The sequence below is a fragment of the Lactuca saligna genome, chromosome 1 (assembly GCF_052625555.1).
Source record: "Lactuca saligna cultivar CGN05327 chromosome 1, ASM5262555v1, whole genome shotgun sequence".
Taxonomy (NCBI): Eukaryota; Viridiplantae; Streptophyta; class Magnoliopsida; order Asterales; family Asteraceae; genus Lactuca; species Lactuca saligna.
In genome coordinates this window covers 26,581,773-26,595,033 of record NC_136417.1, presented here as the reverse complement: position 1 = coordinate 26,595,033, position 13,261 = coordinate 26,581,773, and the positions used below count along the sequence as shown (strand labels likewise).

The 13,261-nt window shown below is 38.3% G+C and overlaps 1 protein-coding gene across 1 annotated transcript; it reads left to right on the top strand.

Annotated features, from left to right (window-relative positions):
- The first annotated feature begins 6,857 nt into the window (after nucleotides 1–6,857).
- Nucleotides 6,858–8,095, top strand: LOC145029765 (uncharacterized). Its single transcript, XM_078978235.1, has one exon. The coding sequence runs from the start codon at nucleotides 6,938–6,940 to the stop codon at nucleotides 7,586–7,588; it is 651 nt and encodes a 216-aa protein (XP_078834361.1). The 5' UTR covers nucleotides 6,858–6,937; the 3' UTR covers nucleotides 7,589–8,095.
- The last annotated feature ends 5,166 nt before the right edge of the window (nucleotides 8,096–13,261 follow it).

Here is a 13,261-nt window from a genome sequence, read left to right as displayed (position 1 = left end):
AGGCTTCGTATTATCGAAGTCCCGATACTGAAAATCTCTACTGGCTCCTCCCCCTGCCGCCGCTACTGCTGCGGTAGCCGCCGCGGCAGCCGTCTCCGTGAGGGCCGCATAACGCTCATCAAAATACTCCACCATGGCGGTCTTGATCGACCCAAACAACTCTGGCAACTCAGCCCGAATCAATGCGGCAACCTCATCATGCATAATCTCGCGAATCCTCGCATCCAACTCGTGCGTGCTCATCTGACTGACAACCTCTGGCTGTACAGGCCCACCCTGAATTCCCTCTCCGGCTCCTGATCCTGACCCGGATCCACTCCCAGCGTGCCCTGAAATCTCCATACTGAAAATAAAACACCAAGTCTCAGACATAATCCACTATTCCGGGAACCGGCTCTCATCCCAACCCTAGAGGTCATGGTTTCCCTGATACGCGTATGAGTCCGTGCTTTCAGTAGTACGGGCCCATACTACCTTCCACACCAACCCATATTTGTATGAAGTACTCCCACAACACCCTAGCGACACACATAACAACGCTCTATCCTCAACACTAGAGGAACACTAGAAATCTCTCACAAGAAACCCTAGGCTAGCAGGCATCATAAATCAGGCAACTCAGCAATAAATCCTGAAGATCCCTAGCCTAACTCTAGCATGCTGTTCTATCAAAGCTCAATAAAACAATTGCCATGTATGATATTTTGGGGTTACTTACTGGCTCCGGCTGATCGTACCTCCGCGTCCTCCTTTACTTATTTTGAAAACCATTTTAATTTCTCTTTTTCAAAACTCTCCTCGATTTGAGACTGAAGTCACACAAGTGTTCCTCCAATTCACTCAAACCAAGGCTCTGATACCAACTTGTAACGTCCGAATCAATACAACCAATTTAAACTTTTCAAAACAACCCGATTTTCATTAAAATGTTTACAAAAAGGTTTTCAATACATTTCATTTAAGTATTCCCAGAATCACGTTGTTACAAAATCATGAGGAACGGTACGATCGCGCCTTCGCCTTGCCACAGTCTCCTGAAGAACCTAAAAAAACATTAAACCACAACTGTAAGCCCGAAAGCTTAGTGAGATACCCCCAAATTACCAACCACGCATACGCCTTTCCAGGCCGTGACCTTCCAGTCCAAAACATATGAATCATACATAACATAACAGCACATAGAACAATCATGCATATCGGGTCTACCGTGACTGGTCCGCCACATCGGGCCTTCAGTCCTTCGGATCCAACCTCCGGGTCTAGTCCTGTCCTTCGAGTCTACAGTGTGGTTGGACCGCCCGCATTGGGCCTTCAACCCTCCTGGTCCACTCTCCGAGTCTACAGTATGACTGGTCCGCCCGCATCGGGCCTTCAGTCGGCCTGGTCCACTCTCCGAGCCTCGGCATGTCTGGTCCGCCCACGCGGGGCCTACAGCCTATCCGGACCGCTCGCTGGGCCTTCGGAACAACCGGTCCGCCCTGGGTATCTTGGCCTACAGCACACAGCAGGACCCGCCTCAACCCATCCCTCATCCAAACAACCATGTGCACATACATACAGTCATATAACAGTCATAATCAACAAACCGAGTAAACAGACCACATAGCATATCATTACTCTAACCGGGCTACCGACCTACCCGTTCACTAGCATAGCATTACCCTGCATATCGAGAACTGACCTTTACAAGGTCCCCTAGCATGTACCATCCTAACTACCAGGATGCAGACACAACCAGTACTAACATGATAATGTAACTGAATCTCAATACAATAAAGGGCCGGCCTTGGTGCCTTAGACCCTGTTGATATAGTGAGGATAACTCACCTCGAAACTGACGGCTGAAAAGATAAGATCCCGCTGCTCCGAACTCTGACACAACTCCTTCACTGAACATCAAACAATAACCCAATAAATACCCATAATTACCAAAATACCCCTGGGAGACAACTGGTCAACCCTGGACAAGTCAAAGTCAACTCCTGACAGACCCTACTCGCCGAGTCAACCCTATGACTCGCCGAGTTCTTATGCTCAGAACTTCCCTCACTTAGCGACCCAACTCGCCGAGTCACCCCAGGACTCGCCGAGTGCAACAACTCTGAGTTCACTCGCACCCAACTCACCGAGTCGTCCCTCGACTCACCGATTCATCGACTCAACCAGAAATATTGGGACTTCCTCGACAAGACTCGCCGAGTCCAACTGAACTCGTCGAGTCCAAGCTCATCTTCAACCTACTCGCCGAGTTGTTCTTCCAACTCGTCGAGTTCAAGGCCATCTTCAACCTACTCGCCGAGTTGTTCTTCCAACTCGTCGAGTTCAAGGCCATCTTCAAGCAACTCGTCGAGTCCACCCATGTGACTCGCCGAGTTCCACCGGTCTGAATCCATACAGAAACATCTCAGGCCATGCAATTGATCCAAAACATAGATCCAACCTCCTACAATCCATCCATCACGTAAAGTGGCAAACTTTACGTGAATCTAACGAGATCTAAGCCATTTTCACCTTAAACCTAGGCTTGGGACATGATAGCTTCATTCATAGCACAATGGTCGGGACTTTAATGCACTCAATGACTTCTCCACTCCAGATCTGAGGTAGCAACCTCAGATCCATCCTCCAACACCAAAATGTTACACAACCAAGCATCTCACACAACCCCAAATGATGAAACTAGGAATGCACTGCTCAAGGACGAAGATATTACCTCCCAAAGATGCCTCAACAACAGCTAAACACGAATCCAAGCAAAGCCCTTTGATCCAAACCACTTCTCCTTCAAGATTCCTCCAAGCAACACCTCTCCAAGCTCTAATTTGCTCCACCAATGCTCTTCTCCACGAGATTAGGGTTTCTGGAACTCAAGGGGGAAATAAGAGAGGCTGTGGAGGGGTGTTATGTTCTTTATATAGGGCTCAACCCCGGAAATTAGGGCTTTCTTCATACAGCACCTACTCGCCGAGTCCTTACTTAGGACTCGCCGAGTAGGCCACCCGGCACGCGACCCATCCGCGACCTGACTCGCCGAGTCCATTCATGGACTCGCCGAGTCACCCCTCTAAACTTGCACTTTAACCCTTTAACTCTACTCTTGCGATTTCGGGATGTTACAGAAACCTTATATATGTACCCTATACTCGATCTAATAAAAATCGGGTTACTTGAATACCCAAAAATATATACCTGATACTTGATTTATCTGACCCGATTTGCTCGAATAGAAAACGGGTCGGGCGGGCAATTCGGTTTCGGTTATTTTCGACATGCTTAGTTGCAACTACGATCTGGAAAAAAAAACATTTTATAACCCCGATATGAAGAGAAAATATCACCATAAAACTCGATTTGAAGAGAAAAATCTCACGTTAAAACCCCAAGAGTCGTTAATATAAAGTTGTGGTTGTGTAAGTGAGTCTATCAGAGTGGATGTTCGTGGTGGCGCAGTTTGGTTTGTTGGAAGACAATGTCACAATAAAATGATGTTGGTGGGTAGGATGTGAGTGATGGTGTATGGTGAATTGAAGATGGTGACAGACCAGAGAAAGCGTTTGTCGGAGTAGTTGTAGGCGGTGGTGGTCTACAACCATTATTTAGGGTTCTTCTATTATAGTTTAGAGAAAAAAGGAAGAAAGAAATATGTGAGTGAATGGAAGGACAATGTACTGGGTCGGGTATGAAGTGAGCCTTTTTTACTTTCTTAAAGAAATAATGATAAATAAATTATAAGTAATTTAAAAGTAAATTGGTAAATGCAATATAGTATTTTAGTTATGTTAGGGACGAATCATGTAAGTTTAATACTAATTAATGATTGTTCGAGTGTAAAAAACAAAATATATAGATCGACAAAGCTCGCATATTGGACCAAACCAAATGGATGATTCGTGTATTTACTATTTATTTTATTTTGTCTGATGGGTAGTAGAGTGGCATACCCGACTCCTAGGTATATTTTAGAAACAATAAAAAAGGCGACGTGGCATGCTCCTCCTGGTTATCTTCTAATTGAAACTTAGGGACTTCAATTATGAAACCCACATATGGAAAGATCAATCCCTTCCTTGATAAGCTACATTTGACTAAGGTGTTGTTTGTTTTTTCTAAAAAACAACTTCTGACCACTTATTGTTGCGTCGCGCAGCACACGTGCCACACTTGGCCCTTCGTAGTTGTTTGTTTTTCAGAAGTTTTCTGACTTAAAAATTATTACGCGTATGTTGCGTGGCGTAGCACTTGACCCTCTACTTCAAACTTCTTCACACCTTATTTTAACTTATTGCAACAGTCTGGAGAGGTTAAAAAACAAACAAAGTTTTTATTACATCTTGCAGCCGTTTGGTCCCCCTTTTCTGCTATAGGTGATTGTAGAGGTGATCCGCAGATTTCGTATATTTTTGTTTCGAAAAAACAACAACACCTAAGTAAATGGTTATGAGAGCCTTGACATAACTAGCTAAAAGTTAAGGTGTAGTTTTTTTTGTGCATAACTTATATATTTTAAAAACTCTTTAAAACTACTTCAATTGATTTTTGGATCATTAAATTTTTTGTTTAAAATAAAAAGTAAAAATTAATTCTTACTACAAATATAAAGTTTTTTTTAATAACGCTTCTAAAAACTCTCAATATCTGCATGTTGAATACGTGTTATGTTAATTACACAAAAACTAAAATAAAAGACAAAAGTAATTAAAAGTAATATTTTAGTTAAAAACAATCACCACAACAAATCCAAACTTAGAACGATATCATAAAAAATAATGAGCTTTGTATACTCTGTAAAGTAAACGCGTGTTCTCCGGTCGGTTGCAGATTCGGAGCACTATGCCCCCACTAGGATATCGTGGTGTCCCCTTATAGGCACCTTATAGTTTATTATTGATTTATTTCTCTACGTCCAAATAATTGTTATCAACACAAACATTGTTTATTAGTTGTTACTGTTATAGGAACTTTTCCTATATAACGCTTTTAAATAACTTTAGTTCGATATAAAGTTATAAACATGATAGTCAGTTATTCGAAGTTAAAACTCAGGAGCGTTAGCATCAATATTAAAAAATGTAATACTCTCACAAAATGAAGTCTATATGTTTTATTATTGTTCAATAAAAATTATTTTATGACAAAAAGGTATATTGATGTTATATGGTAAAATAAAGATTAATAACAGGTAAAAATGAGTATTTACTGTTTTTTAGAAAATAAATAGATTTTTATATTCTTCTCTTGATTATTCTTCCTACTTATATAAAACCATAATCATATAAAATCATAGTATGGGCTCCACGATTTTTTTTAAGTTCTCTTAGGCTAAGCAGAGTAGCATTCGTTATGGAACTCGTCAGGCTCCCCAACCATACTAGAACACCGCCCACTAGCTCTCGCTAGGGGTTGCTACGAGAGGCATGCCAACAGTTTGACGAAAAAAAAAGAGAAGGCCTTTGACGATTTTGATTTAGTTGGAGTGTGTTTGATAGAATTGCTTCCTTCTTGACTCAGTCTAATTGTTGAATCGCGATGTGTAAGCTCGGAAATGGAAAATGGGAGAGTCTTGCTGCAAACAACGATGGGAGGAAGAAGACACGAAAATCTAAATTGTAAAGAAATGGACCTCCAAAAATCACATACTTACACATCACAACCCTCATCTTAATCCCTTTCACAAACCAAGTTTCTGAAATTACCAAAAGGACCCTACACTTAAATATTTATTGTTTGTGGTTTACAAAAATAAAACATGTTTAATATTTGTGAACAAAAATGTTTATATATTAAAATAAAGCGAAATAATTAAATTAGAAAAAAAATCAAAAAAAAAAAAAAGAATGCTAAGAATGTTATCACTCTCTACCAAATGCTAAAATTATGTGTTAAATGGTCAAAAATAATATAACGCCTGAAAAATCTAACGTGGCAAGGTGTTAGAAGTCCCCTTAACCTTATTATTTTCCATAAGTCAAAAATACATTGTCAAGCAAAACAAAATCTTCTAAGAATCTAGTATGATTCACTAACAACAAAAATAAATCAACAATTTAACGTCATATCTTATGTTACATATATTAGTTTATACTTTATATCATAGTAATGAGTAATCAATTATAATAAATGAAGATTTTTTTTATTATATGTCACACTTTCATTCAATTTGTCAAATGTCACGTGGTTATTTTGAATTAATTTTTTTTCTACATGTCACTTTATAGATTTCTTATTTTATTAAATTTTATATAATATTTTAATAGAGTAATTATAATAAATGTAGTAATAAATTATATTAATTTCATTAATTAACTTATTTTCTAATTTTAAAATTTAAGTATTAGTTTCATTTGTTTATTTATTTAAATTTGAAAAATAAATTTTAATTTTAATAATATATTGTTTTTTTATTTTTATAAATTGAAAGTTATCAAATATTAGAATTTTATATTTAAATTTTTTTAATAGATTAAAACTAATTTTTTAACAAATTAAATTTTTATTCAGCACTTCACTTGACACGTGTCGCTGCTAACAAAAGTCCTTTACTCATCATGTGACAACAAGCGCCATCTTTCGCGCCCAAGCCGTTACATCTAATTCCATAAGCCCACTCTCAGTCAAAGAAACGTTATCAACGCGCCACTCTTATAGGTGCGTGATATTCACGGAGCATGACCAATACATTCGCTCTTTGTTTCTCACCGCCCATAGCTTATGGAAGAGTTCGGAAGCCGTTGTTTCCTTTAACCAACGGCTGACGTGTTATAATTGACCATCTATGTCACACTTAATTTCACTTCTGCCACAACCTTTTGAACTGCTATATAAACGGTGGCTCTTGCTACTCTGGGTTTGCCAAACTGAACACTTAAACTCCCCCCTGATAAATTCCCAATTTGACAGTTTCTTCTTCCTTGAATTCGTCGGTTACTCTGCCAATTTAATGATGTCGTCGGAGAGAAACAAATCCGGTGGAGCATCAGTCATCCGGAGTAGTTTTCAGCGATCAATTTCACCGTCCGGTAGGTTTTGTTCCTCCACAATCTCATCGTCTTCATCTGCTTTTACTTCTTCCATGTCTGGTTTCTCTTCCTCGACCAGATCCACGTCGCCATCGAGAATCAGCGTTCGTTCCGGTTACACGTCATCATCCCCGTCGGTTCGGTTTTCGATCGGTCATCGTCACTCGTCTCCTGGTCGTTCGGTTGCGGCGTCGTCTTCGCCGAGAAACGTGAATCGGCGTTGTGATCGTAATAACAATACGAATAAGGCGTGGAGTCATGGATCGAAGAAGACGTGTCTCTGCTCGCCGACGACGCATCCTGGATCGTTTCGGTGTAGTTTGCACAAGAACTCGAGTACAAGAAATGGTAACGGTAGTCACGACAGTATGGCGTCGTATCACTCGCACAGATTGTACGCTCGGAGATCGGCAATGACGAATTCGCTTGTGAGAATTGGAACTGTGGAAGGTGATCTGGTGAAGAGAGCGTTGGCGGCATTGATTCGTCCGTCGTCTCACCAGCAGAGACGGCGGAGTGACTTCCAACCAAGGCCTAGTCGGCTCTCCGTTATGTCCAAAGCCGGTGATTGATTCTGCCACCTCTGGTATAATCACAAACACAAATGACAAATCACAATCCACAACCAATTTTGTAGATCATTTTGATCTTGTCAGATGAGCTCTTTTTTTCATATGTAGGTTCACCAATTCCCATTGTAGATACATATGAAAGAATGGTGGCGTAGATTGTGAAGTCTCCTTGAATTAACTGGAGATTCACATTTAGACTACTGTAAATACCTTAAACAAGAATTTTCAGGTTTCAAATGGATTTGACTCTTGTAGTATCTGCTGTGATTTGAGTATTGCGGCCATGAATCGTCTTTGTGGATGTTCTTGAATCTGACTCGGGCCATTTCACAAAGATGTAACAGTGTTGGATTATTTATGTGTTCTTTTTTTATGATTTGGTACTTTTGTATAAAGAAATCCATCGTCAATCACTTTTTAACCTAGATAACGTGAGTTGAATCACACTTTTTATGTGAACATACACAAATTCAATATTATCATCAAGCCTTTGTTATAACTTCAGAATCGTGTTTGAATTTCAATTTTCAAACTGCGAAGTGTGATGTTAAGTTTTAAAATACGAATGTACTTGGTATGTCTTTGGACTTTACAAATTGGAAATATTAAAGAAATAGATGCAGAGTTTTTTTAAAGTCTCGAAAGTTTTTGTCGTGGCATCTTGGGAGGAAAAGTTGACCATCAATTCATGGACATGTGGCAGAGGAGTCCTTGTCTCGTGGAACTAATCAACCGTCGACTTTGGACTTGTTTCTAATTTCTAAGCAATAATTTTTCAACACAGATGCCATTTTGTACACCTTTTTCTGCCTTATATAGTTATATGCATTTTTTTCCAACACATTTTAAATAGTCAGAATGTATTTTGAATTAGTAAAATATGATTGTAAAAAAAAAAAAAAATCGTACGCTAACGTTACCATTTGACACTATGAACATAAATTGAAACAATGGGACCGGTGAGAAAAGATGATTTTCTGGTTTTTATGTGTTAGTTTCTTTATTTATTTTTTTTCAAACACAATGATATAATGGATCTTGAAGCTGAATTAATCACCATCCTTGTACCAAGTTCAAAATCCCATTCATAAACTTGGTTTTGTTGTCTAAAATATTTTATTTTATGAGATCGATGCAAAGAAATATAAAATATGATCATCAAGTCTTTTTAAACCCGGAACCGATTAGTTTTTTATGCTAGTGGGCTGTTGAATACCAAACTTATTTTCACACAATGTGTTTAGGGTTTTCGATGTGGCCCAGTTAAGGTTGTCGGAACTCAAGCTTAAATGTCGCGATGAAATAAAAATAAAGTCTGTAAAATAAAATAAGTAATGTAAGCAAACATATGTTGGTATAAAAAATGTACATAAACAGATGTCTCTTCGTATAAAAAAAATGTTGTAAACAAATGTCTCTTTGTTTGGTGGATATAATTGAGCTTACTTGTATTATAAGATAGATATTAATATAGGTTTGGGTACCGACCAAATATTTGGTGATGCTTGTTTGCAATAATTTAATAAAGCGCGTTAAAATAATCGTTTTAAATTCTGATTGTTGGTTTACTAGCAGCAAGAGATAAACAGTTATCCAGCTAAGTCTATTCCTTCTAGCTCGATGCTTCTTTAATCAGTTGAATGCGAGCATCTGAAAGTCGTCTGCTGTCTTTAGTGAGTTGCAAAGTTTTCCATTGACCATTCTAGAGTTACTTTCCTTTCACACCACCCAAATCAGTGTGTAACATTAAGCGCCCATAAGTTTCAATTTATGACCCCTATTAGGCTATAGGAAGTGATCGTTAAGAACCCTTATACCCACCACATATCATATATGTAGTGGGTATCACATTAGTAACACATTTCCTACCACTAACACACAACTACATATCATTATTTTTATTTATTTTTTAATTCAAAAATACAATAAAATTACATTTTTATAATTAAAAAGCATGCATTTTTTAAACAAGTGTTTCATTAATTATAAAAATAAAATTACAACTTCAAACTACATTACTTAGTTAATCTAGAAAAAAAAAATTACATTAATTAAAAAAACAAAGAAACATACATATAAAAAACTTAATCGTCGTTTATGCTATGTTGGTACAAATGTTCTGCGATATCTTCTCGAAGATTGAAACACGTTTCACTGTTATGAATTTCAACAACTCGCTCTAAAAACGCATTCGTTCCGGGTACGAACTCCGCAATTGGAACGACAACGTCGTTCGGATCATACGTGCAAATCGTTTGACCTTCATCTTCAATAATCATATTGTGCATTATAATACATGCGAGTACCATTTGTTTAATTCTTTCATTATCTCAGACTCGTGTAGCATATTTCACTACATGTCATGTCTGCTTAAGGACTCCAAATGCCCTCTCGATATCCTTTCTCGCCGATTCCTGTTTTTTTTTTTTTAAACTTTGTCTTTTCACTTCGAGGAACCGAGTATGCCTTTATCAATTTAGAATAATCCGGGTAGTAACCGTATTTATACGCGTGCCCGTTCACCGTGAACGTCATATCAAGTGCTTTGTCGGTCCAAATATCGTTGAAAAGTGGAGATTTGCCAAGAACATTAAGGTCGTTGTTAGACCCCGCTACTCCAAAAAAAAAGACATGTCATATCCACAAATCTTGAGATGCAACAACTTCTAGGATAATGGTTGGTTCACCTATATTTCATCGAGTGAACTGATCACGCCATGCGGTTGGACATTTTTCCCAAGCCACATGCGTACAATCTAGACTGCCAAGCATACCCGGAAATCCATGCCTCTCTTCATGATCCGAATATAATCTCTCAATATCACATTGAGTAGGTTTACGTAAATATTCTTTAATGAAAAACCTCATAAACACATGCTGAAAACCAATCTACACATTAAACTGCGGTCCTTTCGGATACTTTCAAGTATTCGTCAGATGCATCGAATGCTATATCGTATCCAAAATACCTAAGAACAGTTGCACATTTTTGTATACTACTAAAATTCATTCTTCCTCTAGCGTCGGGTTTTTGTTTTAAAAAATCATAACAAGATTCTAAAGCATTACTAATACGTAAAAATATAGCCTTATTGAAATGGAAACGACGTTCGAACGAGTCGTCATTATAAAGACAATTATCGGCAAAGTAATCATGTACCAATAAGTTGTGTGCGGCTTGGCGATCACGATTGACGACCACCCTTGTACGAGCTGCATTCGAATTTTCTTCGTCGTGAATGTGTTGCACAACGTTGAAGAATGTGTTGACGAATTCTACGTCGTCATCCAAGTCAAAAGCATTTAAAAATTCAATATGTTTTGTGGAATCCATGTATATGTGTTTGTGGTTTTAGAGAATGAATGTTAGAATGAGGTGTAATTTTTGGTGAAAATAGAAGGTATATTTATGTAGTGAATTGAGTTTGAAAAAAAAAAATAAACAAACGGGCAAAATAGCCGTTCAACTGTCAAATAAACCAACAACAATCACCTTCTTCGTTTGATTTCGTCGTCGGGAGCACGGATGAGCACGACCACGCCTGACCACGGAACGTCGGGGTGGTGTGCATGAGACTTTCTTGTGGCCAGCTAGACCACGATTTTCTTCGTGGTATGTATACCACAAGGTCTAAGTGAGATGCTAAGATATGTTATGAGTGTTACACGTCATCATTCCCTAAGAGGTGTTAAGCAAGTTGCTAAGAATGAGGTGCTAAATTGGTAGCGAAAGAAGATATGTGAAAGAAAGTAAAAATGAATGTTTTGAAACTATTTTTTTAAACAATTTTAATTCCTTTTTTTACATTTTAAACAAATTAAAATAAAAAAAATAAAAAAATAAAAAATAAAAAAAGGTGTTACATTATCGATGATGGGCTTTACACCTTTGGCATCTACAATGGTAAATATGAGAGATGAAAAAGTGGAAGATGGCGTTTTGACCACTCTGGTGTTGTGTGTGAGTTTAGATTGAGGGTGGCGTGGTTGATCATTTTCTATTTAACAATATTAATCTTATTAAAACAAATGAAAATTTTTAAAAAGAAATTACATGAATGAAAATAAATTTCAATTTGGGGAGGGACAAAACTCAAAATGAAACGGAACATTTTGTGCAAATTTCATCGTTTGGAATCTAAAATCCCAAAATTTTGCTAAATTTCATAATCGTAAACATAACATAATAAAAATATATAAAAAACGAATTAAAAAAGTATAATATTCTTTTCAACTTCGACAAAAACTTGTTCTACAACCAGTGACGGATCTATGTGGAGAATTAGGGTCCCGGGCCACTGCTCAATTTCCGGTTCGTAGTGTAATTTTTTTTTTTAAATTTTTTTCTATTAGGTGCACTCATTTGAAGTATGAAAGACACCCCTACTAAAATTGTCTGCGTCCGTCACTGTCTACAACCAAACCCTCTAAAAAAACTATATTTGCAAGTTTAAATTTTTTTGAACTTCAAAAAAAAAATACAAACAAGAGAGACTAATTTTGTAACGTCACAAATTTCGAGTCCAAAAATTTTATTTTTAATTAATTGATTATAAGAACATTCATAAGAATACTACGTAAAAATATATCATTTCATAAATCAATATATCATGTTTGAAAACTCAAATCATAAAATAGTAACATGTCAGAGTACAATCCCAGAATATCTCAAATGCGGAAAACCAATACGTGTGTGTATGATGTGTTGCTACCGCACCAGCTCATTTCCCTTCGTTGAAGAGATACCTGAAACCAAAACTATAAACTGTAAGCACGAAGCTTAGTGATTTCCCCCATCGTACCACATACCATACAATCACATAACATACATATATTGCCAGACATATCTTGGTGTCCGATCTACCCCTTCGGTCCTGTCGACCGGATACTACCTAGCATATCTGGGTGCTGGCCTCCCCTTCGGTCATGTCAATCGGATACTGCCTAGCATATATGGGTGCTGACCTCCCCTTCGGTCCTGTCGACCGGATACTGCCTAGCATATCTGGTGCTAGCATCCTCTTCGGTCCTGTTGACCGGATACTGCCTAGCATATCTGGGTGTTGGCCTCCCCATCGGTCATATCGACCGGATACTGCCTACCATATCTGGGTGCTGACATCCCCTTCGGTCCTGTCGACCAGATACTAGGAACTATTTCACCCCTCTACTACTACCACATAACATGTATCCCATAATCATATTCTATATAGTATGACTGGGTATGACTACCCCTCTTCGGCCCTATCGACCGGAAACCTTGGGGACTATCTCCCCTACTGCTACTAGCATATAACATCATATCATAATAGCACATAACATATCAGGTAGTAGCAAACCTAGATGAATATCACAAAGACAGTCATCTAACATACGACTCCTACTGGTGGGCCGACATTGGTGCCTTAGACCCACCGCTACTGGAAGGTAACTCACCTCGTACGAATAGCTGCTGATAATACGCGTGGGAAATCTCTATCTGCTACTGCTCCGGAAATCCTCCGGCTATAATCCCCACAAAACACTCGATCAGAACCTGATATCTACTCTTAGGGTAAAATGACTATTTTACCCCTGACCAAGTCCAAGTCAAAGTCAAAGTCAACTTCCAGTTGACCTGACTCGCTGAGTTGGGCCGCCAACACATCGAGTCCCTATCCTTTTAACTGTCCT